General features: G+C 35.0%; 1 protein-coding gene across 5 annotated transcripts in view; it reads left to right on the forward strand.

Annotated features, from left to right (window-relative positions):
- TMX3 (thioredoxin related transmembrane protein 3) overlaps positions 1-26,375 on the forward strand; it is a 127,810-nt gene that overhangs the window by 94,186 nt on the left and 7,249 nt on the right. For all 5 annotated transcript variants that reach the window (XM_016431706.2, XM_056823606.1, XM_007487772.3 and 2 more), the window contains 4 exons: positions 3,306-3,363; positions 15,908-15,961; positions 16,982-17,041; positions 26,128-26,257. In XM_016431706.2, the coding sequence (XP_016287192.1) occupies positions 3,306-3,363; positions 15,908-15,961; positions 16,982-17,041; positions 26,128-26,257 (302 nt within the window). The remainder of the gene's footprint in view (positions 1-3,305; positions 3,364-15,907; positions 15,962-16,981; positions 17,042-26,127; positions 26,258-26,375) is intronic.

Here is a 26,375-nt window from a genome sequence, read left to right on the forward strand (position 1 = left end):
TAATATCAAATATATCTGTGAATTCCTTTGAGAAGCTATTTTAAAAAGAGAGGAAAATAAAGTGGTAAAAAAGAGAAAGGAATCAAGGGAAGAATGTTAGGGAAAAGAAAAATGAATTATATACTGAAGAGGATTGTTTTATTTTTCTAAGTTTTGACTTGTAACCAAAACAAACAGCAAACAAAATATTATACAGGAAAAAGTACAAAGTCCAATTATGTGTCATATGCATTAAATAAAATGGATTCAGGAAAATTTCAGCAGTATGCTTTACAATATATTTTGAGAAGTTAGTGAACAAATGGAGAAGTATTCAGGTATAAAAAGAAAATGCATCCAGATTGGTGCAGATGGCAATCTGTGCTTGAGCCATACCTTGTCTTACCTATGCTTTCTTTTACAACAACTCTTCTTTCTTTTGATACTAAAGAAAACTTCTATATAATTCGATCTGTACTAATGTAGAATGACCTTTCTCAAGAGATAGCACACTTCATTTCACTAAAGATCTTCAGGTAGCATATGTACAACTATAATCCAAGGATGTCATAGACTGGATTCTTTTCAGGTTGAGTTGAACCAGATGACCTCAGAAGTCCCTTCCAACCATGAGAATTTTTTATTTTGCTCCTTTCGTCCTAACTAGTCTTCAGCCTTCTGCTCTTCTTAAGATCACACTCTTATAAAACTTATTTATTCAACTTACAGCTATATGCTGATTGTACTCATATTTTTATTTCATCAGTCAGAAACTTAATGCTTGAATTCCAGTTTCATTGTTCCAGCCACCTTCATGGAATTTTGTGATTCGAGTCAAAAGATCTGGAAAATTAGGTAGTTGGAATATAGGCTCTTTAAGGTAATTTCTTTAAGTCTTGTGACACTAGGAAAATGATTTAAATTTTCCAAGTTTTCACATGTAACTGAGAAAAGTAGAGAAAAAAGTATTTCAAAGTAGGGAAACTATAAAAGAATTGCAAAGTAGAAAAGAGTAAATTACAAAGTAATCTAATTATATATCATGTGCACTAAAAATAAGGTTCAGGAAGGAGTTGTCAGTGTGGTCTAGAATATATTTTGAGAAGCTTTAGTGGAAGAATGGAAAAGCATTCTAGTATAAAGAAAAAACACTAAGCAGTTTTGGAGTCTAAAGGACCTGCTTATAACTACAAATTATAGCATTTTTTCTGTGTAACTTTAAGCAAATCACTCCCGTGTTCATTGTAAGTGTTAGTTTCTTATTCTATGAAACGGACTTAATAAATAACTACCTAATGGGGTTATTGTGAGGAAATCATAAAATGCTATGTCACTCATTTCTATATTAAGCTTGCCACGAAAGAAATGATTTAAATTGGAGAATTGAATGAAAAGATGTTTCATGCGAATTGAATAGCAGAAAAACTTGAGAGTTGGAAAATTCTGTTCATTCACATTTCTGTTATGCCTAGTGATTAAATAAATGTTACCTGTTCTGACTATATTTATGTGTTATTATTAGAGAGAATGGTTTAAGTTTATTGTGGTATCTGGTGGCACTGTCATGAAAGAAGTTGAGTAGTGCACTGCAGGTTACATATATACCTTATTAGTTCAGCATTCCTTTATTCTGTCTTATTTTTCTATGATATACTTATAATTTTAATGCATCATTTGGTGTATTTTATTCTCATTTACATTTTAATGGTTTTACTTATTTTTTGTTTTCCAACAGTTTGCTTTAATTTTCTTTTGCATTATCATATATGTAGCCTCCCGGCCTGCGAGAGGCTGCAAGGGGTGAAAAAGAGGATAGAGATAGAGTAGAAGTTTTGATCCCGCGAAGGGCGTGAACGAGCCGACTTTAGAGATGTGAATAACCGAGTCAGTAGACAAATATTATTTGTATGAGCCACAGCTAAGCTCCAACCACTGAGTGTAATTATTCAGGCTAAAACCACCCAATGATCTCGATTTAACACCATACTGGTCAGAGGATAAAGCTAGCTCAGATGGAAAGGAGATCAGAAACTACAGGAGGTAGATAATGCTAGGTAGCATTAGGAGAAAGAGAGGAAGTAAGGCAGGCCTGGCCTAAAGACCAGGCCCTAGTGAGAAAGATAGAGAAGAGAGAGAGAGAGACAGGCAGGGGAGAAGATGCCCCTTGCCAAACCTGGGAATGCTCTTCAAGTGGGCGGAGCTTACTGGGGCTCGTTTATTTATAGTCTTGACAGCTCAATACATATTGAACAGTTATATGATACCTCAATACATATGGATGAGTTACCTGGGGTATTCCCATTGGATAATGCAACTTATGACAAGGTGAAGGTGGGGTTATTATCCCCGGGAGAGTGAGACAAAGGAAAGCCAGGTTTCGCGCCTAAACTTCAGCCACGCTGGCAATAAAATTTATTGCCATGCACAGGATGGCTATGTGCTCACTCACATTCCTTGTCTCTCCATAATGCCTATGGGCTGGACTGCTACAATATACTTGATAAACCTCAGTAAACATCACCACATACACTGAGTGATAAAGAAGTATAGAAAAAGGGGATTATATGAAACTACAAATCTCTATTACATTCATTTAGTTAGTTTTTAATAAATGTAACATTCATTTTAAAGGTTTCAAAACTGTCCTTGTTTGTGTCCACTTCTGAACTTTATTCTGCTCTTATTTATTGATTTTAAATATTTTATAAATATTCTTCCTCTCTTTCTCTCTCTCTTGCCTTCCTTCCTGCCTTTCTGCCTTCCAATCCAATCCAATCTAATCCAGTAGCTAACATTTATATAACCCTTTAGGGTTTACAGAATGCTTTATACTTTATATTTTGGTTGATCCTTACAACAACCCTAACAGGTAGGTGCTGTATAGTCTTCATTTTATAGATAGGGAACTAAAGCCTTAGATTGAGACTAAGTGACTTGCCAAGAGACACATAGCTTATAAGTGTCCAAGGCTTGATTTAACCTCAGGTCTTATTAATTCCAGGCCAACACTATACACTGCGTAGTATATTTTCTTTAAAACTTCTCTCCCCACCCCCCACCCCACAACCCCATATCTTTGCTGCTCAAAAAATGGCCTCTCATAGTAAAATTTTTCTTTTTTTTAAGAAATCATATTTCATGTAGTTGCTTGAAACAAGAATTGTCCCTTAATTATATCTGACTTGAATCAGACAATTTCATTTGTTTTTTAGGCACACTACTTAACTGCTCTCCTCATTCAGTAATATGAAAAAGTATGTTATAAATATAAAGTTGCATCAGTTACAGAGAAGTTCAGTAAATTTAACATATTCTTTTCATTTCAGGAAAACTTATTATCATAGCAGTTATTGATGGGAAAAATGCAACAATTGAACATACAAGGTATGGTATTCATAAAAGATATAGCTTTTTTTACCTTTATTAACCCCCCTCCCCACCTTGCACCTGTAGCCAATGAGCAATTCCAGTGGGTTTTGCATGTGTCATTAATTAAGACCAATTCCATATTATTAATATTTACACTAGGGTGATCATTTAGAATCCCCAATTATATCCTCATTGACCTATGTGATCAAACAGTTGTTTTTCTTCTGTGTTTCTACTCCCACAGTTCTTCCTCTGAATGGGGAGATAGTGTTCTTTCTCCTAAGTCCCTCAGAATTGCCCTGGATGATTGCATTGCTGCTAGTAGAGAAGTTCATTACGTTCAGTTGTACCACAGTGTTTTAGTCTCTGTGTACATTGTTCTCCTGGTTCTGCCCTTTTCACTCTGTATCAATTCTTAGAGGTCATTCCAGTTCACATGGAATTCCTCTAGTTCATTATTCCTTTTAGCACAATAATATTACATCACCAACATATATGTCAATTTTTTCAGCCATACCCCAATTGAAGGGCATTCCCTCATTATCCACATTTTTGCCACCACAAAGAGCATGGCTATAAATATTTTTGTACAAGTCTTTTTCCTTATGATCTCTTTGGGATATAAACCCAGCAGTGGTATGGCTAGATCAAAGGGCAGACAGTCTTTTAAATCCATTTGGGCATAGTTCTAAATTGCCATCCAGAATGGCAGTCCAGGATCAGTTCATAACTCCACCAGCAATGCATTGATGTCCCTATTTTGCTGTCATATTAGCCAATCTGCTAGGTGTGAAGTGTTACCTCAGAGTTGTTTTGATTTGCAATTCTCTAATCAGGAAGGATTTAGAACACTTTTCCATATACTTATTGTTAGTTTTTATTTCCTTATCTGAAAATTGCCTATTCATGTCCCTTGCCCATTTATCAATTAAGAAATGTCTTGATTTTTTTTGTACAATTGATTTAGTTCCTCATATCTTTGAGTAATTAGACCTAAAGGTTTTTGTTATAAAGACTTTTCCACAATTTGTTGCTTCCCTTCTAATTTTGGTTGCATTGGTTTTGTTTGTACAAAAATTTTTATCTTAATGTTATCAAAATTATTTATTTTACATTTTATAATTTTTTCTAACTCTTGCTTGCTCTTAAAATCTTTCCTTCCCCAAAATCTGACAAGTATACTATTCTATGTTCACCAAATTTATTTATATTTTCCTTCTTTATATTCAAGTCATTTACTCATTCTTAATTTAGCTTAATATAGGGTGTAAGATGTTGATCTAAACCTAATCTCTCCCATACTGTTTTCCAATTTTCCTAGCACTTTTTGTCAAATAGTGGATTTTTGTCCCAAAAGCTGGGCTCTTTGAGTTTATCATAGACTGTCTTTTTTTTTTTTAATTTTTATTTGGTCATTTCCAAACATTATTCATTGGAAACAAAGATCATTTTCTTTTCTTCCCTCCCCCACTCCCACCACCTCTCCCACAGCCGACGTGCAATTCCACTGGGTATCACATGTGTTCTTGATTCAAACCCATTTCCATGTTGTTGGTATTTGCATTAGAGAGTGTTCATTTAGAGTCTCTCCTCAGTCATATCCCCTCCACCCCTGTAGTCAAACAGTTGCTTTTCATCAGTATTTTTACTCCCACATAGACTGTCTTGCTGAGGTCACTTACCCCAAGTCTGTTCTACTGATCCTCCCTTCTGTCTCCTAGCCAGTACCGTATTGTTTTGATGGCCACTGCTTTTATAGAACAGTTTAAAATCTGGTACTGCTAGACCACCTTCCTTCACATTTTTTTTCATTATTTTCCTTGATATTCTTGTTCTTCCAAATGAACTTTGTTATGATTTTTTCTAATTCAGTGAAAAAGTTTTTTGGTAGTTTCATAGGTATGACACTAAATAAGTAAATTAATTTGAGTAGGATTGTCATTTTTATTATGTTAACTAATCCTACCCATGAGCAATTAATGTTTTTCCAATTGTTTAGATATAGTTTTATTTGTGTGGAAAGTGTTTTATAGTTGTGTTCATATAGTTCCTGTGTTTGTCTTGGCAGATAGATTCCTAAGTATTTTTATATTGCCTAGGATGATTATAAGTGGAATTTCTCTTTCTAACTCTTGCTGCGTGGATGTGTTGGAAATATATAGAAATGCTGATGATTTATGTGGATTTATTTTGTATCCTGCAACTTTGCTAAAGTTGTTGATTATTTCCACTAGCTTTTTAGTTGATTCTCTAGGGTTCTTTAAGTAGACCATCATATCATCTGCAAAGAGTGATAACTTGGTTTCCTCATTACCTAATTTAATACCTTCAAAATTTATTTTTCCTCTCTTAATTGCTACTGCTAGTGTTTCTAGTTACATAATATTGGCAATAATGGGTATCCTTACTTCACTCCTGATCTTATTGGGAAGGCTTCTAATATATCCCCATTGCAGATGATATTAGCTGATAGTTTTAGATATATACTGTTTGTTATTCTTAGGAAAGGCCTTTCTATTCCTATATTTTCTAGTGTTTTCAATAGGAATGAGTTTTGTATTTTGTCAAAGACTTTTTCTCATCTGTTGATAAACATGTGATTTCTGTTGGTTTGTTTTTTGATATGGTCAGTTATGTGAATGGTTTTCCTAATATTGAACCATCCTTGCATTCCTGGTATAAATCCCACCTGATTGTAATGAATAACCCTCATGATCACTTGCTGGAGTCTTTTTGCTAACATCCTATTTAAGATTTTTGCATCTGTGTTCATTAAGAAGATTGGTCTAGGGCGGAGTCAAGATGGAGGCTTAGCAAGCAGCAAAAGTTCAGACCTCGTGGAAGACCCTTCCTTACCGATACAGACTGAATGCTCCTAGGGCGCTGAAACCCAACCTGAACAACAGGACAGAAGGGGGGAACCCTCCTTCTGGACTCAAATCAAAAGGTACGCCCCCCAAAAGCCGGAATCTGAGACTACTCGGGGCTAAGGGGAAGGCAGAGGGTAGATCCCAGGAGCCCTCCCCCACAACCTAGAGCACTGAGCTCGCAGCAACAGCAGCGGGAACCTTCTTTGAGCGGCCAAAGGTGCTGGCTTGGAGGGTCTACCTTGTGACCAGCAGGGCGCCGGGCTGGGAGAATTCGGCTTGGACAGCAGGGAGGAAGCCAGGGAGAGAGGGGGCCGAGGCTGGGTCCCTCCATCGGGCTCCAGCCTCACTTTTGCCTCGGGGCATAACCAGATCAATCCAGCCAATTCAATCAGAACTCCTCAGAGTTTAGGGAGAAGGGCAAAGGCACTTGTGGACAGTGGAGAAACAGCTAGAGAGAACTGGAGAGAGCTTGGGCGGCCCAGCCTTCCTGGTGTTTTCAGAGCCTCAGTTTCATACCGCATACAGCCCAACCCACTTGAATTCAATCCAAGCAAAAGCCTCCAGAGGACAGGGAAGCTAACATTCCTCCCCTAGAGACTGTACCAAGAGATCTGACAGAGCTCCAAGAGGGAAGACTGACAGCCCCAAAACTAAAACAAAATGAGAGGAGCAAGAGCACAGCCAAATACGGGGAGCAAAGAAGGGGTAAACTCGAGCAAACAACAGAAAAAGAAGAAGGAAATTACAATAGACAGCTTCTGCACAGGTAATGAGCAAAAAGCAAATGAAACAGAGGGGGAGGGAACAGCAAAGGAAAACTCAGAGATCCCAGCGAATTGGATACAGGCTTTGGAAGAACTCAAAATGCAATTCAAAACACAATTAAGAGAGGCTGAAGACAATTGGGAAAAGAACTTAAAAACTAAGATAAGTCATCTAGAAACAGAAAATAGTGTCTTGAAAGCCAAAATCAACCAGCTGGAAAATGAGGCAAAGGAGATGAAAGATGACCTCCAAAGAAAATCCGACCAAAAGGAAAAGGACGACCAAAAAACTAAGGATGAAATCCAGTCTTTAAGAACCAGAATACAACAATTAGAATCGAGCAACTTCACAAGGCAGCAGGACTCTATAAAACAAAACCAAAAGAATGAAAAAATTGAGGAAATTATGAAGCATCTCATTCACAAAACAGAGGATTTAGAAAATCGTTCAAGGAGAGACAATTTAAGAATTATTGGCCTACCAGAAGACCATGACAAAAGAAAAAGCCTGGACATTATATTACAGGAAATTATTAAAGAAAACTTCCCCGAAATCCTTGAACAAGAGGAAAAAGTGGAGACTGATAGAATCCACAGATCACCTCCTGTACTTAATCCCCAACTGACAACACCCAGGAATGTTATAGCCAAATTCAAGGACTATCAGACCAAAGAAAAGATATTACAAGCTGCCAAGAAGAAGTCATTCAGATACCAAGGAACCACAGTGAGGATAACTCAGGATCTGGCTGCATCCACACTGAAAAAAAGAAAGGCATGGAATACGATATTCCGGAAAGGAAGGGAACTAGGTCTATAACCAAGAATCAACTACCCAGCAAAACTGACTATATTCTTACAGGGGAAAGTATGGTCATTCAATAAAATAGAAGAATTCCAAGAATTCGTAAAGAAAAGACCAGACCTGAACAGAAAATTTGATGTCCAAGCAAGAGAATCATCAAAAGGTAATTTAAAAAAAAAGAGGGGAAAAAAGAAAAACAACAAAAGAAGATTGGTCTATAGTTTTCTTTCTCTGTGATCTGCCTGGCTTTCGAGTAAGTACCATATTTGTGTCCTAAAAGGTAGGTAGAACTCCTTTGCTAATTTTGCTGAATAGTTTGTATAGTATTGGGATTAGTTGGTTTTGAAATGTTTGATAGAATTCATTTGTGAATCCATCTGGCCCTGGGGATTTTTTCTTAGGAAGTTCTTTGATGGTTTGTTCAATTTATTTTTCTGATATGGGATTAATTAAGTATTGTATTTATTCTTCTGTTAATCTAGGCAATTTTTATTTTTGAAAATAATCATCCAGATCACCTAGATTGCCATATATATTGCCACATAATTGAGCAAAATAGTTCTTAATAATGTTATAAAGTTGGTTTGGGAGATTGAAATACAGGCCCTATCCACTATCTAAGACAGTATTTCAGTGTTCACAAGGAGTTTCTGGAGAAGGATCTGAATGTGGGAGAGAGCAGGAGCTTGAATGAGGTAGCATCTACTCTCCTTTCACCTCTCCTGAGAGAGGCTGTTGACAGTTGTTGCACAGGTTGAGGTTTCCTGAGGAGAAAGAATGGTGGAGCGTTGGAGACAGGTCTCCCCTACCAAATAAACCCAAAGATAACCTAAGATTCCACAGCACAGAGAGGATCTGGAGACAAGCCTCAGTGGAGGCTTTGCTTCAGTAAGGGATGGTTTTAATGGCTCTCTGTTGATCTTAATTCAGATACCTCCTCAAGTATAAACAAAGGAGCTTGACAAATCTGACTGTGGTTTACAAGTTTTAATGATGAAACCAAAGGCAAGTTGGGAGATGGAAAGTGAGACTCAGTATCCCAATGGTATCCTAAGACAGTCTTTCACCTAGGCAGCTTAATTTAGCAAACCTAATTTTCTCTCTACCAGCTAAATAATTCAAATTATTTAACATATATACCTAGCCTAAGGAATCTATAAATAGATAGGTGCAAGAGGACTGGAGGGGAAGAAGAGCTGGGCTCTCTCCTCAGTGAGTTCACGGTCCCCTTTTGGGGTTTGAGGAATCTTCTCAGTAGAGATGTTGTTGGAGATGTTAATTATATGATTGCTCTGCAGAGGAACTTGAATATTGACAGATAGTCTTTTATGGCTGTTGGTGAGATCTTCAGCTAGGAAACACATCCTGCCTGGTCAAGGTCTCAGCTTCAAGGGCCCAGAATTTCATATAACTCTTTCTCAGTTCAGTTTTCCTTTCCTGTTATGCCAATGTTTCTGCCACTCACCCCTGATGCAAAGATCCCAAATTCCTCTCTTGCACTGATCATTACAATAATTACCTTTATTTCCTCTTCATTATAGGTAATGATGCCTTTTTCATCTTTGATACTGTTAAATTGGTTTTCTTCTTTGCTTTTTTTTTGTTAGATTAACTAGTACTTTATGTTTTGTTTGTTTTTTCACAATACCAGCTTCCAGTCTTATTAATTTAATGATTTTCACTTTCAATTTTAATTTCTCCTTTAATTTTTAGGATTTCTAATTTAGTGTTTATCTGAAGATTTTTAATTTGTATGCCCAATTCATTGACTTCTTCCTTTCCCTGATTTTGTTAATATATGCACCCAGGGATATAAATTTTCTCCCTGAGTACTGCTTTGACTGCATCCTATAGATTTTGATAGGTTGTCTCTTCAATGAAATTATTAATTGTTTATATGATTTGTTCTTTAGCCAACCAATTTTGGAGAGTCATATTACTTAATTTCCAATTAATTTTTGAATTGCCTCTTCATATATCCTTACTAGTTATCATTTTTATTGCATTATGATCTGAAAAGGTTGCATTTATTATTTGTGTTCTTTTGCATTTGTTTGTCATGTCTTTAAGCCTTAGTACATGGCCAATCTTTGTGAATGTACCATGTGCTGCTGAAAAGAAGGTGTATTCCTTATTGTCCCTATTTATTTTTCTCCACATATCTATTAGCTAATTTTTCTAAGATTTCATTTACATCTCTTCTTTCTATTTATTTTTTGGTTTGATTCATCTAGATCTGATACAGGAAGATTCAGGTCTCCCACTAGTATAGTTTTACTATATGTTTCCTTGTTAAGCTCCAGTAGTTTCTCCTTTAAAAATTTGGATGCTATACCATTTGGTGCATATATGTTGAGTACAGATATTTCCTCATTGTCTCTACTACCTTTTATCAGGATGTAATTACCTTCCCTATCTCTTTTAATAAGACATATTTTTACTTTGGCTTTGTCAGATATCATGATTGCGACTCTTGTCTTCTTTTTCTCAGTTGATGCCCAAAAAATTTTGCTCCAGCCTCTTATCTTTACCTGATGAGTGTCTACTTGCCTCATGTGTGTTTCTTGTAGACAACATATGGTAGGATTTGGGGTTGTAATCCACCCTGCTATTTGTTAGTGTTTTATGGTTGAGTTCATCCCATAACTTTCAGAGTTGTGATTACCACCTGTGTATTCCCCATCATTTTGATTTCCTCTCCTAGTCTTGCCCTTCCTTCTTTCACTTTTGCCTTCTATACCACTGTTTTGCTTTTAATCAGTCCCCCTTATCCCCACCCTTATTTTACTTCCCTTCCTACCTCCCTCCCTTCTTATCCCCCTCTTATTTTTCTTTAGAGTCTATTAAACTCCTTCCCCCCTCCCCTTTCCCTCCCTTTTTGTACTCCTTGCCCCACTACCCCCCTTTGTTTTTCCCTCTCCAATTCCCTGTAGGGTAATATAGAATTCAATACCCCAATGCATCTAGATGCTTTTCCTTCTCAGAGTTGATTTCACTGAGAGTAAGGTCTAAGTATTATCTATTAGCACTCTCTTCCTCTCCTTCTTTTAATAGTATTCAGTGTGTTAAATACTCAGAAAATTAATAAAGGGGAGAAAAAGCCTCTTCCTAAGCCATTTCCCTTTTTAAACTAGGGAAATATCTTACTAACTTTATTTCTGTTTTGACAGAAACAAAAATGTATCTTCTTAGCCACTGGAATCATCTCAGGATTTTTCATTATGCATATGCAGTACTTCATAAAGGGATACAGAGGGGAAAGCTGGATGGTTTAGTGGATTGAGATCCAGGCCCAGAGTCAGAAGGTCTTGGGTTCAAATCTAATCTCAGACCCTTGCCAACTGTGTGACCCTGGGCAAGTTTCTTAACCCCCATTGGCTAGACCTTACCATTCTTCTGCCTTAGAACCAATATCCAGTATTGATTCTAAGAGAGAAGGTGAGGTTTTAAAGCAAACAAACAAAAACCATAAAGGGTTACAGAGCTTAGAAAGAAGAAAATTTTTTTCTGATTTCTCTGCTTAACCCTAAGAAAATATTTGACTAATCTTGCCCTATTTTCCCCATAGAGCACAGACTAGATTACTGTGAGAGGATTTAATATTTTTTTCACAACTTCAGAATGTACTGATAGAGGCCACAAGCAGAATAACTACCAACTCAAGGCTGAATCATCATTGCAAAAGGGCTTTTGAAGAAGAGGAAACCAAGTATCTCAAGCCAACTAATGTTTCTTGTAATTTCCAAGGACTACGTGATCATGACCAGAGGAATTTAAAAGATCATTTCAAGTTCTATTTGATACTTTATACCATATAAAACTTTTTTACAATATATTCTATATTCTATACAATATATTCAACTTCGTCCCCTTAATAGTCCTATGAGGAAAGTGGTACAATTATTTTTTATTTTATTTTACAAATTAAGTTATCCAGTTCATGTCAAGGGGTAGAGCCAGGGATCTTAAGTCTTCATGAAGTTCCTAATTCATTGACTTTTTTTTTTTTAAACCCTTATCTTCAGTCTTGGAGTCAATACTGTGTATTGGCTCCAAAGCAGAAGAGTGGTAAGGGCTAGGCAATGGGGGTCAAGTGACTTGCCCGGGGTCACACAGCTAGGAAGTGTCTGAGACCAGATTTGAACCTAGGACCTCCCGACTCTAGGCCTGGCTCTCAATCCATTGAGCTACCCAGCTGCCCCCTTCGTTGACATTTTTACTGTACTGTGTTTCTGAATGCAGACTACAGATAAACCACCACCAAATTAGAAGGGATAGATTAATCATATTGGCAAAGAAAAAGATCTTAGATGGTGAGAATTTAACATTGTAATTTAAGTTTAAAAATCAACTCTATAAAACATAGGGTAAAAGTGGAATGGTTAGGTAATTCTTGTGGGGAAAAAAAAAAAGGACTTGTGGTATTCTGTTAATATTATTGAATATCGTGACATGGTGACTAAATCACCTCTTCCCCCCTCCCCCAAACCCAGCTAATTTGATATTAGTATTTTGAGAGGTAACTTCTGTCTTGGGGAAATTCTCTTTTACTGTCCTCCAAAACTTTACTCTGTGACAAGGAAATCACTTTAAAAGACTGATATATATTAATTTAAGGTCGCCAAGGAATTCAGCTATGTAATTGCTAAATGAAAACTCAAGTCAGCCGTCAACCTTTTATAGAGTTTAATTACAAACAGGAGGAAAAAAGGAATTAGAGATAGAGAGAGAAGAGAGGGAGAGAGAAAGGGGAGAGAAGGGAATAGGGCTTAAATACCCCTTCTGTTTAGGCTGGGCCAAAAGGCCCAAGCCCTTAGATAGCTGGGGCAAAGAAAGGAGATCAGTCCCTATTACTCACGTGACCAAAATGGAGAAACAGTCTCAGGGGCCTCCACCTCCAGCTTCCTTCAGAGCAAGCTTCTCAGAGCACCTCTCCAACCACTCAGAGCCAAAACTCTCCAACCACTCCCTCAGTCCTCAGACCCGGCTATCTTTAAGGAAACCATCCAAGTTCCCTCCCCTCAGTTCTCACATCTACCAATTACTGTCCATCATTTTCCCTGTGCCAATGGTGGCTCTAGCTTAACCCAGGACCGCCCAGAGGTCTGTGGCTTTGCACATGTCTGTTGAAGGTCATATTCTTAAATAATTAAATCTTGATCTTTTGCTACAGCCCTTCCTAAATCCTGTTACCCTGAGTAGGGTAGAGATTGGAATAATTAAATTTTGATCTATGCTGCAGCCCTTCCTAAATCCTGTTAGGACTGAGTAGGGTGGAGATTGCAATTTCCAAGACCTGGTTCTGTCATTCCAAGTATCTCTATTGTATCAATTCTAAAATCAATCATGACTCAAAGAACTTCCTGTTCTATGCTTAAGCATAGGTCAAAGCCCTTTCCATTGTTCAGCAAAAGGTTTCTGTCCTAAAGTAATCTTAAGAAGGGAGGAGGAGGAACCTCCCATGCCAATGGGGTTCACATTCCCACTCTCAATAGGAAATTTTTCAAGTATGAAATTTCCCAATGGTGAAATTTCCAACATTTATAAGTCTAAGAAATTTTAAGGTTTACAACTCTTAAGAGACAAATTCTTTGCTGAGACTTTAGAATGTTCTCCCTGAAGAGGTGGTTGCTAAAATGATAAAGGGATAGTTAGGTGTAGAGCTTCTCATTAAAAAATTCCATTCCTGACTCTTCTTCCCCCAAAGTGAAAATAATTCAAAATGTCCTTCCTGTGAATATTAGCTTCTTTAGTCATGATACTATCTAGTGATCTACTATCAGTTAAATAACTATATACAAGTCTTATTTGGTCAAAATTAGAGCTCCTCCCACCTGTACACATAGAATCACCTAGTATCATAACTTCCAAGGACATCTCTAGAGAAAATCTCTTTTTTTTTTTTTAAACCCTTACCTTCAGTCTTAGAGTCAATACTGTGTATTGGCTCCAAGGCAGAAGAGTGGTAAGGACGAGGCAGTGGGGGTTAAATGACTTGCCCAGGGTCACACAGCTGGGAAGTGTCTGAGGCCAGATTTGAATCTAGGACCTCCTGTCGCTAGGTCTGACTCAATCTACTGAGCTACCCAGTTGCCCCCTAGAGAAAATTTTGCAGTTTTCAAGAAACTATTTACATTTATCAGTATAACTTTTTTTTTTAAAGGAATAGAATTTAAGAATACTTTAAAGGACCATCTATAGTAATAGTTAATTGAGTGTGCAGAGATACTAAAGATAGGATGAAAATTTTTATTTCAAAGTAAAATTATATTTACTTTTATTTATGTATTTACACATAGAAACTATAGTAAAATATTTAAAAATTGTTGTCATTTGATGTTTCTAGTCCATCTAGTTTCAGCATATAGATAGATATATAGATGTATATATAAAATGTATATATAATGTGTGTATATAGATGTATATATAAAAGCAAATTGTTATTCAAGACAACACTTGAAATTGGGGAGGAGGAGTAGAATACATTCCCTCATATCCATGTGCTGTCTCTCCTTGCTCTTGCCTCTTAATTCAGCAGCTTCCTTGCCTCAAAAAAAAAAAAGCCAAGGAAACAAAGTGAAAGTGGAAGCAGAAGAGATTATTGCTGGAGGCAGATTGCTTTTGCCAGTTTACTTTCAGTGTCTTAGGGTTGACCAGGATCACTGAAAACCCAGGAAGAGATACTTTGGCTAAGCAGGGTGGGAGGGATACTCTGAGAAGGACAGACAGAGAGAGATAGAGAGATTGAGATTGGATGGATGGATGGATGGATATTTCTTTTCTCTATAATCCTGAAGCAAAATTAGAAAAATTTGAGGTGTCTTAAAGGTATTCCATGTATATTTGAGATTGGGGCAACACTCTTACAGAGCAGATTATGGAAATAGGAATGCTTAGGAAAGGATAGCACACTTATAAAAACAATCAAGTGTGAGTAGTTATCTGTTGAGGTATCAGAGATTATGCTTTTGGAGGAAGTCTACTAGTAATTAGAAATTTAAGGATCCTAAAGATGAAATGCTCACAAAATAGTGTATCATTCTGAAATATAAAAGAAAAACACCTTGTTTAGAAACAGAAAATTAGATTAATTATAAAATATAATTAATGAAGCTTTTACTACCAATCCATTAGGAACTGATAAATTTTAAATCTTAACTGACATATAGTCGTCATGCAATTATTAAATACTTAAAATGTGCTAAGTGTCGCGAATACAAGTAGAAGTAGAAAGACAGCCCCCAAAGAGCTTATGGAGCTTCAGATGGGGAGAGAGAGGAAAGCAAGACAGAAAATGCACTATAGAGAAGAGTCAGGAGTACAGTTTGGAAATGATGATAACATGTTAGGCCTAGATTAGTGATGGGTGAACCTATCTCATGGGTGCCAAAGATGACATGCCTTTCTGTGGGCACGTGGCTACTCTCCCCACATCCAGTTCGTTATTAGAAAGGCAGAGGGACTTGAGCAGAGCTGCTCCCCTCCCCCCCAGTGTTCCCGATGACATTTTTTTCATATTACCTGCCACTCAGCCTGGCAGCCAATGGGAGTGCATGGTAGAGGGGGAGAGGGGAGAGGGGAGTGAGTAAGGTGGATGGTTCATTGGAAGCAAAAGTGGAAGGAAAAGGAGGGGAGGGGAGTGCTTGGGCCACTCCCTTCCCCCTCTCTACCCTCTCTGAGGACAGTCCTTACCTCCCCCCAATGGCCCCAATGGAAACTCTTCTTCCCTCCCCTTTGTGGGGTAAAGGGAGAGCAAGGCACTCAGTTTTGGTGGGGTGGAGTCAGGGTGGAGCCCAGCACTTGATGATCTCTAAAAGGTTCACCATCACTCTCCTATATTTTCTCCTTAAATTAGACATTCTAGGAGCAGTTAGCCAGTCAGAATGTGAGTTCTCAGCTTTGGAGAATATTTCCAATGTGGAGTTAATAAGGCATAGTAGAGAAAGTTCTATGGGGAAGTCAGCAATATAGTTTAAAGAGGGATTAAAGGATTAAATTATTCAAATTAAGTGCCTTTGTTTAAAATATCTTTGACTTCTTTGGTTTGATTATTACTATTATTCATTTTTTAAGAGTATATTTGGGACTAATATAATTTAAATGTTTTTTTTTCCCTACAGAATGAAGGAATTTGTTCAAGAAGTAGCTAAAGATTATAGAAATCGTTTTCACAGGTAGGTTCCAAGCTCCTAGATGGCTCTTTTTTTCTCTCCATACATTTATTTGATTCTATTTCTATTAGTTTTAAAACAAATTTGTATTTTGCCAGTTGAATGAAGTAATTGAGATGAATTGGTAATTCCTACATTTTAATATGTTAGGAGCATTTTGAAAAATTATTAATAGTATTAATAATAGTAAAAATAATTGAATAAGAAAAAGGATCAGCTAGTTATGCATTAAATTTTACCTATATATTAATCTCTTTTTTAATAAAAAGCATGAAATTCATATTTATAATATTTATTAATTGGCCTCTTTCAGATGGTTTCTAGTGATGCAGTAGTCTTTTTTTCTTGATGGTATTGATACTGATGTTTAATTGAAACTGTTCCAGTTATACTATATCTACAACTTTATTTGTGATTATTGTATCTTGTTCATAAGTATAGACTTAGTAGTTTTATCTCCTGTAAATCCCATGTTAAGTAAATATACATATTATATAAAATCATATTGTCTTTTTTTAAAAGTATGAATAAACTCAGGTACAAAGAGCTTATTATATAAATTCTTTCCAAACAAATCAGTAACCCAGCAAATAAATTTGTCATATTCTATTTCCTAGAAGATGCTATTTTTAGTATTTAATAGGATTATGGAATTTAGGATTTAGAAACACCTGAGAGATCATATTATCCACTTCTACTTGAACCATCAATGATTGGGAGATCTGTAAGGATAGAATTTTTTTTCTCCCTATCCCAATATTTTTTTTTCCTGAAGATTTAATCAGTCATTCCCTATAGCAAAAATTATCTCTCTCTTTTTTTTTTTAATCAAGGGCAGTATTTTTCCTCTGTTACTTTATGGAGTTTTTATTACTCTTAAAAGGTTAGGGGCGTAATCCCCACTAAGAAAAATTGCAAATGCAATTAATAGTTAGGGGTTTGTATTTATGTCTTCTGAGACCAAATTAATTCTACTACATTATTGTTTAACGTCCATTAATGCTCATTCTTTTTGTATATTAGGAGAGATTTTCAGTTTGGACACATAGATGGAACTGACTATGTAAATAACATGCTGATGGAGTAAGTAAATTATTATAGTAGTTTCATGATCATTTGGTAACTACTCAGTGACTTTAGAATGAAAATATATAATTTATTTGAAGTATGGATTATGTTTAAAAATTATTATTTGTTTATCTATAAAGTCTAGTTTGGATGAAAATTGAGGAAAAAAATTTTTAATTTTAACTTAGAATAACCATAGCCATTTTGTAACCCATCACACAATTTTTAATAGGATTATATTATTCAAGTCACTAGTCTAATATATTTCTTAAATATGTGAGTTTTATGATTTCATTAAAATAGATTGTAGGGGCAGCTAAGTGGCTTAGTAGATAGAGCCAGGCCTGTATTTGGCAGATTCCTGGGTTCAAATCTGTCCTTAAATACTTCTAGCCTTATGACTTTGGGCAAGTCATTTAACCTCCATTGCCCAGCCATTACTGCTCTTCTGCCTTGGAACTAATACTCAGTATTGATTCCTATTTTTTTTTTTCCTTTAAACCCATATCTTCCATCTTAGAATCAATTCTTTGTATTGATTCTAAAATAGTGGAGTTAAGTGATTTCCCAAGGGAAGCAGCTAGGAAATATTTGAGGCTAGATTTAATCAGTATCAATTCTAAGACAGAAGGTAAGGATTTTTTAAAAAATAGCTGATTGTGTATTCATTAAATGATAAGCTAGTTTCAGTTTATCTAATTGGTTTGTTTTTTAGAATTGTAACTTATGCTTTATGTAAATACAAATCTCTTCTGATGGAGAAGCCAAAAAGATCACTCGTTTTAAAATGATATAACAGGACCTCTATAGTTTCTCTTATTAAGAAATAGAAACAAAGGTACCTTTTGAATGATTTTGATTTTTATGATTCAAATATTTCCTAATTCTGATGCTCTGAATATATAAAGCTTTATTATACTCTAGGTCCAGAACATAATAAAAAGATCCAACATGTCAGAGAGGTATAATAATTTTATTACCCAGACCTATGCCAGTTAAAGGTCTAGTCCTGTATGAAAAATTTCTTATAACTTTTTTTAAGGGAAAATCTAGTTCTCTTGAGAATAGTCTGTGGTACTGCCAAAAAGCTATAATAACAGTAATAAATAATACTAATTAACTTTAAGGTTTGAAAAGCTCCATACAGATATTATCTCACTTGAATCAACAACACTGCAAATGGGTCCTATTCTTATACTCATTTGATTGTTGAAGAAATTGAGTGAGGGAAAGGATGAGTGATTTGTCCAGGGTCTCACAGCTAGTAATTGTGACATTAATTTGAATTCAGTTCTTCCCAGCTCCAAGTCCAGCACTCTGTCCACTGAGACATCTTGCTGTCACCAGAGGTACCATATAAATAATGGTGTTAACCTTAAAACAACAACACTCCAAATAATACTATCTTAATCTTACCCTTTCAGGCTAAAGTCTCAAATCTTAAAATTTTTTTCTATATATGTTTTTCATTCTATTTTGAAAAAGCAAGATTGAATTTTTAAAATAGTACAATTCTTTTCAGCTGACTTTAGTCTCCTCTACCCACAAATATTTTCCATTTTCTATTAAGAAAAGAACTATTTTTTAAAAAAGGACTTTTTTAAATGTCTGAAGACTTTTTGGAGTGATCTGTGAATAAGGGAAATTTAACTGACTTCTGACTTCTTTTGGCTTAATTACTTTTCTTTTTTAACTCTTACTTTCTGAGGCCATACCTGGACCCAGCACCTCTCATCTCTAGGTCTGGCTCTCAATCCACTGAGCCACCTAGCTGCCCTCCTTGGCTTAATTTCTTAATAAAGTAATTAGGTGTGGTAGAATCTCTTGTTTGTCCTAAATAGGGAATAGCATTGCTAAACATGTAACTCATTTTGTTAATTACTAATGAAAATAAAATAGGACTTAAAGTAAAAATAAGTGTCTATCACTGCTTTCTTTCTCTCAGGACATTTCAGTAGGTCTATAGCTGTAGATTTTTTTTTTTACTTTGAGAGGTTCTAATGAAATAATGGTGACATTAAACTGAATTTATAAGTATTTGGTCTTATATTGGTATTATAGTCTTGGGTTTTATTGCTTTTATGTTGTTTCTTTTTTTAATCAACTTTTTCAGTAAGAAGTTTTGTTAAGTATGGAGTTAAGAAAAAAAAGGGACAAAAATAATTTTTGTATGATTTTTAGTAATAACAGTGTTCAGTGTATTTTTCCCCTCAAGATATTCACAAGAATAAATCTTCAGAAGACTGAAGGTTGGGAATGACAGTATAATTTTCCTTGGAAGAGTATTATCTTAAGTAAATACATTCTTTTTTCTTTCTTTATGGTGCCAAACAAAACAAATTAGCTTTTTTTCCATAGCCTTTTCCTATTCTAGAAGACCATTCTCATGTCCTTAGTAAGAGTGACCAAGTCTGATATAGATATAGCATATTAATATATTTAGGGATTAGATCTCCTGAGTAATTAATGTTTGCTTATCAATTTAGATGGGTGAACTACCTTGCCTACTTTCAAAATGCTAGTAATTACTATGCCAAGTTTTTTAAGTAGTTTAAGACATCAGTAATATTATTATGAATGTTTATTTTTATAAGATTGAAGTCACCTAACATTCATAGCAGAATTAACTATGTAATACTGAAATTAACTATATCCTATACTTTCAGAAGGATACATTAAATACTTTTATTTCTGTCACATATCTACACCTTTCAAAGTTATATTTGGAAGCATAACAATGTTCTCTAAAATTTAAATGATGGGCTTAGGGTAGAACAGGTATGAAGAAATTTTTTCTTTAATGAAGAAATGCCAAGTAAAATAATAGAATTCTTCATAATTGATCACCAAATCTCATTTTAACTAAATTTATAGACTTTAAAGGTAGAAGCTGGAATGAATTTTATTAGAAATAATCTAGTCTAAATTCATTTGGCTTGTGAAGAAATAAACCCAGAACAGTGAGTGAAATGACTGGACATGGTTTACAAGTGGTAAAATGACCAAATGATAATAATCGAGGGGAAGATAGAAGTAAAGGAGCAAAGGACTTGTCTCTTCTACACAGACTTGCATAAGATAGTTGACTATGTCATCAAAAATTTTAATCTACTTTATGTATGTGCTATCATAGTTTTTAACCATAAAAATAGTATTCTAAACATCTCTAGAAGCTTAGAATCTATAAGAATATGTTTATGGATATAAGGTGAACCTGTTGCTAAGATGGGTGAACAGTATAAATATTAAATTATTAAATCAAAATGCTATATTAACATGAATACTTGGCATATTGTCAGTTATTTAGGAAAGATTTTAGATATGTCAATTAAGAAGCATACATGATCAGGTTCTCATCTAAGCAGTGTCACTAAAAATGACAATGAAGAACAGTTTGTAACATTAATTGCTCTTCTATGATCTTTTTGAATGTTGCTATCTCTTTAATAGTTTTTCATGGTTTTTATATTTCATGTCTTAAGGGCTAATGACAGGTGAAAAAGTTTCTGGAATGAGTTGAAAATGTACACAAAAGATCAGATAGAGAATATGTTTAATATTTAGGATAGGAAATTTGGTTACAGATAAGAAATTAGAATTGCATGATCGAAACCAGGAAGAAATTACCAAAGGTTATATCTTTTAACTATAACATATACATAAGTTTATATGTTGCAAATAAAGTGAAACAAATGTTTCATAATTATTTTTCAACAAACAGGTAATTTTTAATTTAATTTTAACAAATTTAATAACTTTAAATGCACCACTAGATTTTCCAAAGAAGACCAACTTGAACATTTTTGTATTCCATTTGATGACTGAAGCTTGAAACGTGTAAATATTTAAAATTTTCTTCTTTATACATAATATGAAAGCATTCATTGAGTTCAGTATTATGAGTTTCTTAAGTTACTATGAAGACTAAGCATGTATGTTTTTATAGTATAATATAGCCCATTTATGTATATTCTAATTGAAGAATCTAAAAGGCTGCCTAACATGATGGATGAAGTACTAGATTTGGAGTCAGGAAGGTCTGAGTTCAAGTTCTGCTTTTGACGTTAGTTCTCTGAATGTGGACAAGTCTCTTAACTTCTTCGAGCCTCAGTTTCATCTCTAAATTAGGGAAGATAATAGTGAGTACTTACTTCACAGGATTGATGTGAAGCTCAAATAAGATAATGCATGTAAAATTATAATATAATTTGCATTGAAAGTAAAAAGTAAAGAAGATTTCTTTAGATTACCAATTTTGTGATATCGAAGCAAGAAATTGACATTTGGCAAAAAAAAGAGCTCTTTTGTCTTGTAGATAAGAAAACATGCTTTTTCAGTGTTCATTCATTTTTTTCAAGAAAATATATTTAAAATTTTTAAATAATATATTCCATGTTCCCAGTTACTCATAATAACTATTTTTAACATATACTTTCCAAAATAGATAGTCTGAATGCAAGTGAAGCATACCATTCTTCACTTTATTTCTTCCATGAATTTTTTTCTATTATAAGCAATATGTGTCTTCTTTCACAACATAACACATGGAATTATGTACTGCATGACAGTACATGTACAACCTATATTATAATTAATTACCATTTTGAGGAAGAGGAAGGAGTTGGAGAGAGTGAGAGAACTGATCACACATTGTCAGAAAATGATGTTTTTAATCGTATCTACTTGTAATCTTTAAAAAATATATATAAAAAAAGAACATGCATTATCCCTTCTTCTCCCCAAAAGAAAAAGAATGATTACCTACTAGGGTGTTTGTGAGAGTCAAATAAGATATTTATAAAGCACTTAGCACAGAACCTGGCATACATACAACATTTATGCTAGCTATTGTTATCATTATTATTTCAGTCCACATGTTTGCAAAAGCAATATTGTCTAGAAATACTGCCAAATTGTCTGATATTAATTTTAAAAATTTTTCTTGAAATAGAATTTTAAAGCTGAAACATTATTAAAACTTAATTTTTGAAATCATGATTAGGTATGTATATAAGATGCTGGCATTATAATTAAATATAAGGAAATAGACACCAAGAGAGGTTAAATGATGTGTTCCAGTTCAGGTGGCCTCTTGATGATGTATTGGTTACCTCAAGCACTTGGAACTTCCCTCTATCTATACTTTCTCTTGGTGATCTCATCAACTTCCACGGATTCAATTGTTATGCCAATGTGGATTTCCAAATCTATATATTCAGCCTCAATCTTTTTTCCCAACCTCCATTTTCATAGTTCTAGCTATCTGCTAAGCATTTCTTCCTGCTTGCCCTATAGGGCAAGAAGTTCCTTAGACTGGAAGTTCCTTGAGGTCAGTGACTTTCTCATTTTTGTCTTTGTGTCCTTAGCACTTGGTCCTTTTTGTCTTCATCACTGACTTGTTTGCAGGGAACTCCCAATGAGGAGATTCTCTCCAGCAATGCAAATCTACAAGTTTGGTTACTTTAAAAGTCATTAGAAATGCTTAGGGTACTGATAGAATAAATAACTTACCCAGAAAATGTCATAAGTGCTATCTGAACCCAAAGTCTTCTGACTCATGCCAGATTTCTACAAACCTTCATACCATTCTGTTTGTTATTTGTTACATAGTAGGTGCTTATTAAATGTTTTCAAAATAAATTGAGCTTGTCACATCAAAAATAAAATTCATTATCCTTACCACAAGCCCATACTTTTTGTAACATTAAAATTTGTTAAAATTACTCTCATCCTCATCTTGGTTCAAGCCATTATCATCATTGCTGATTCTTCACTCTTCCCTAACTCTCCATTCCCAAATATTTTCCAAGTCTTACAAATTATACATCTGTCATAGCTCTTTCATATCCCCCCTTCTCCCAATTCATGTGGCCACCACTTGAGTGCAAGCTTTTGCTGGACTGTTAAAATACATTCTGTTGTTGTTTAAACCCTTTCCTTTTACCTTAGAATCTATAGTAAGTCTCAATTCCAATGCATAAGAGTGGTAAGGATTAGGCAATGGAGGCAATTAAATGACTTGCCCATGTCACTATTAGGGTTAATATTAAGATTTGAGATTTAGTTGTGGGATAGCCTAATATCACACAGCTAAGAAGTGTTAGAGGCCACATTTGAACCCAGGACCTCCAATCTCTAGGTCTGGCACTCAAACTACTGAGCCACCTAGTTGCCCTTGAATATATTCTTTTTTTTTTTTTTAAAACCCTTACCTTCCGTCTTGGAGTCAATACTGTGTATTGGCTCCAAGGCAGAAAGAGTGGTAAGGGCTAGGCAATGGGGGTCAAGTGACTTGCCCAGGGTCACACAGCTGGGAAGTGTCTGAGGCCAGATTTGAACCTAGGACCTCCCGTCTCTAGGCCTGGCTCTCAATCCACTGAGCTACCCAGCTGCCCCCCCTTGAATATATTCTTAATTCATCTCCATGTATCCAGTTTTGTTCAAATGTAATTTGTCCCCTACAGAGCTGGCAAATTGACCTTAAAAAATGACCTAACCATGTCACTTCCCTTTTCAAAGAAACTACAATGACTCTCTAGCTGTAAATATATTATATATTCCTATGGTTATCTTTTAAAGCCCTTTATAACAAATCTCTCAACTAATTTTCTAGGCATTTTTTCCCCTCATATTACTTCTTTTCATTCATTCTGAGTTCCAGCTGTATTGATCTGCTTGCTGTTCTGTGAACATGGATTAATCATACTTTCATTCTTGGAGTCATTTGGTGGTTGCAATTGAAAGTATACTGACTTTCAATTGTACAATTAAAATCAGTGCAATTGAAAGTGTACTACTGACTACAGAGAGGGCTTAAATTCAGAGTAAGCCTCTAATGTTTGTTACCTTTGTTTTCTTGGGGTAAATCACTTCATCTCATTCAAATTCACTTTCCTTATCTGCAAAATCTATATATCTTTTTAGGGAACTTTCTGCTCTGCATCTTTGAATTTGATGTATTTTCTTTGCAGTAGTTGATCATTGTAACATGCCTCTTTGCACTATCAATAGCTCTTGTTAACCTGAACTGAAAGAAAAGTAATGGAAATGAACTTCATACAAATTCTGATATTATTTAAGGCAAAGCAGAAAGAAGTAGATATGGAAATAAAATATTTCACTTTAAAAATTGTTTCAAGCTGTGAAATTATATTAATTTGGCTTAATTGAGAAACATCTTTTAAAAGTTTAATTGCATGATATTTTGAAAAACAGTTCTTTGGGGGTTGGGGGGTGATGGGTAGATCATTAGATTGAGAACCAGGCCTAGAGAGGGGAGATCCTATGTTCAAATCAAATGTGGCTTCAGAAGTTTCTTAGCTGTGTGACCCTGAACAAGTCACTTAGCCCCCTTTGCCTAGCCCTCACCATTCTTCTGCCTTAGAACCAATACATAGTATACATTCTAAGGTGGAAGGTAAGGGTTTAAAAACAACAACAGTTTTTTATAAGTAAATGGTATAGCTAAAGCACAACTTTTTATTGGACCAGCTTTAAGGAATACATACAAGTTTGTAGTTAGTGTATTAATAAAAAAGAATATTATTTAAATATTTCAGTCAACAAATATTAAGTATTTAGAATGTCAATTGAATTATACTTCTGGAAGAATTTCTTTTTCTTTGTTATTCCCGGACTTTAAGTACTTGAATTTGAGTCCCAATTGTGTTTCCTCATATCTCTGGATCATCAGATTTGAGTTAATTAAACTTAAAAAAGTTTCAGTTAATAATCCCTGTCCTATTTTTAGTTAACTAAAATAGTTCCTTCAAGACAGAGGAGGGGAATAATTTTCCACTTTGCTTTGCAAATGCATTCCCATTTTAGCTTTACATTTAAGGTAAAAATAATTTGGTTTAGTCTTTTTTGATTAATTTTCATGTTCAATAAAAAAGATTTGTCAGAGAGATTAAGAATTCCGGTACATTTATGAAGTAAAGATGAATAGAGGGAAGCTAGGTGGCTCAGTGGATTGACAGCCAGTTCTCTAGACCAGAGCTTCCTAGGGTCAATTTTGGCCTCAGATCTTCCTAGCTTTGTGACTCTGGGTAAGTCACTTAGCCCCATTGCCTAGTCTTCTGGTAGACAGAAGGTAAAGGCTTATTTTAAAAAAAAACAAAAAACTTAAGATGAAAAGATAGCTAATCCAGGTGTCATTTAATGGAAGTGTTGTATTTATGTATATAGAACAAATTATGAAACTGAAAGTTATTCGATTTTCAAGGCAATTTGAAAAACACACACATACATATATATACACATATACATACACATACACATACACATACACATATATTCATCAGAAATAAAACTTCTTCATTTTATTTTTCTTAAATCTAACATGTATACCTAAGTTTATATGTTTGGTTTTCAGCTAGAACTTTAGTGGCAGGATGTTTAATAAATTTAAAAAATATATTTAATGCTGAAGGTGGAAAGTTGAAAACATTGTTTTGAAATATGGGTAGTTCCTACTTAATAGTGGCAATCAAGAAATACCAGTTAGGGGGCACCTGGGTAGCTCAGTGGATTGAGAGCCAGGTCTAGAGACAGGAGGTCCTACGTTCAAATCTGGGCTCAGAAACTTCCCAACTGTGTGACCCTGGACAAGTCACTTAACCCCCATTGCCTAGTCCTTACCACTCTTCTGCCTTGGAACCAATACACCATATTGATTACAAGACAGAAGCTAAGAGTTTTTAAAAAATTAAAAAAAAATACTGTTAAGTAATTATAGTCACTTAAATATAGAGCATATTATAACTATCATACTACTTTTTCTGAGAAATAATAGGATTTAGTGAAAAAGAGCTGGTCCTGGACCCAAGAATGCCCGAGTTCAAGTTCTCTCCTCTGACACACACTATCTGAGAGACTCTGGGAAAGTCCAAAAACCTCGCAGGGCTTCATACAACTCTCAAAACTCATTTGCAGATAGAATACCTACTTGCATTGATACAAAGGAATTTCCTCATCTGGGAGTTCCCTATTATGCCGATAAAATCAGAATCCTAGTCCCTATATCTGTTTATTAAGTTTTAGATACTTTTAGCATTCTCTGAATTTCTGTATTTTGACTGTCTTCTTTTTCACATCTTTAGAGAATTGAATGTTCCAACTGTAGTTATAATAAATACTTCAAACCATCAGTATTACCTGCCAACTAGACATATTGAGACTCTTGAAGATGTGATGCAGTTCATTAATGATATTTTGGATGGCACAATAGAAGTAAGTGCTTTAATTCAATGTAAATACAACTGTAAAATTATTTGGCCATTTTTTTATTCTAAAGAGCATGATAAAGTGTACCGCACACCAGCCTTTTCTTAAGCCTCATGTTTTATTT

The sequence above is a fragment of the Monodelphis domestica genome, chromosome 3 (assembly GCF_027887165.1).
Source record: "Monodelphis domestica isolate mMonDom1 chromosome 3, mMonDom1.pri, whole genome shotgun sequence".
Classification (NCBI taxonomy): Eukaryota; Metazoa; Chordata; class Mammalia; order Didelphimorphia; family Didelphidae; genus Monodelphis; species Monodelphis domestica.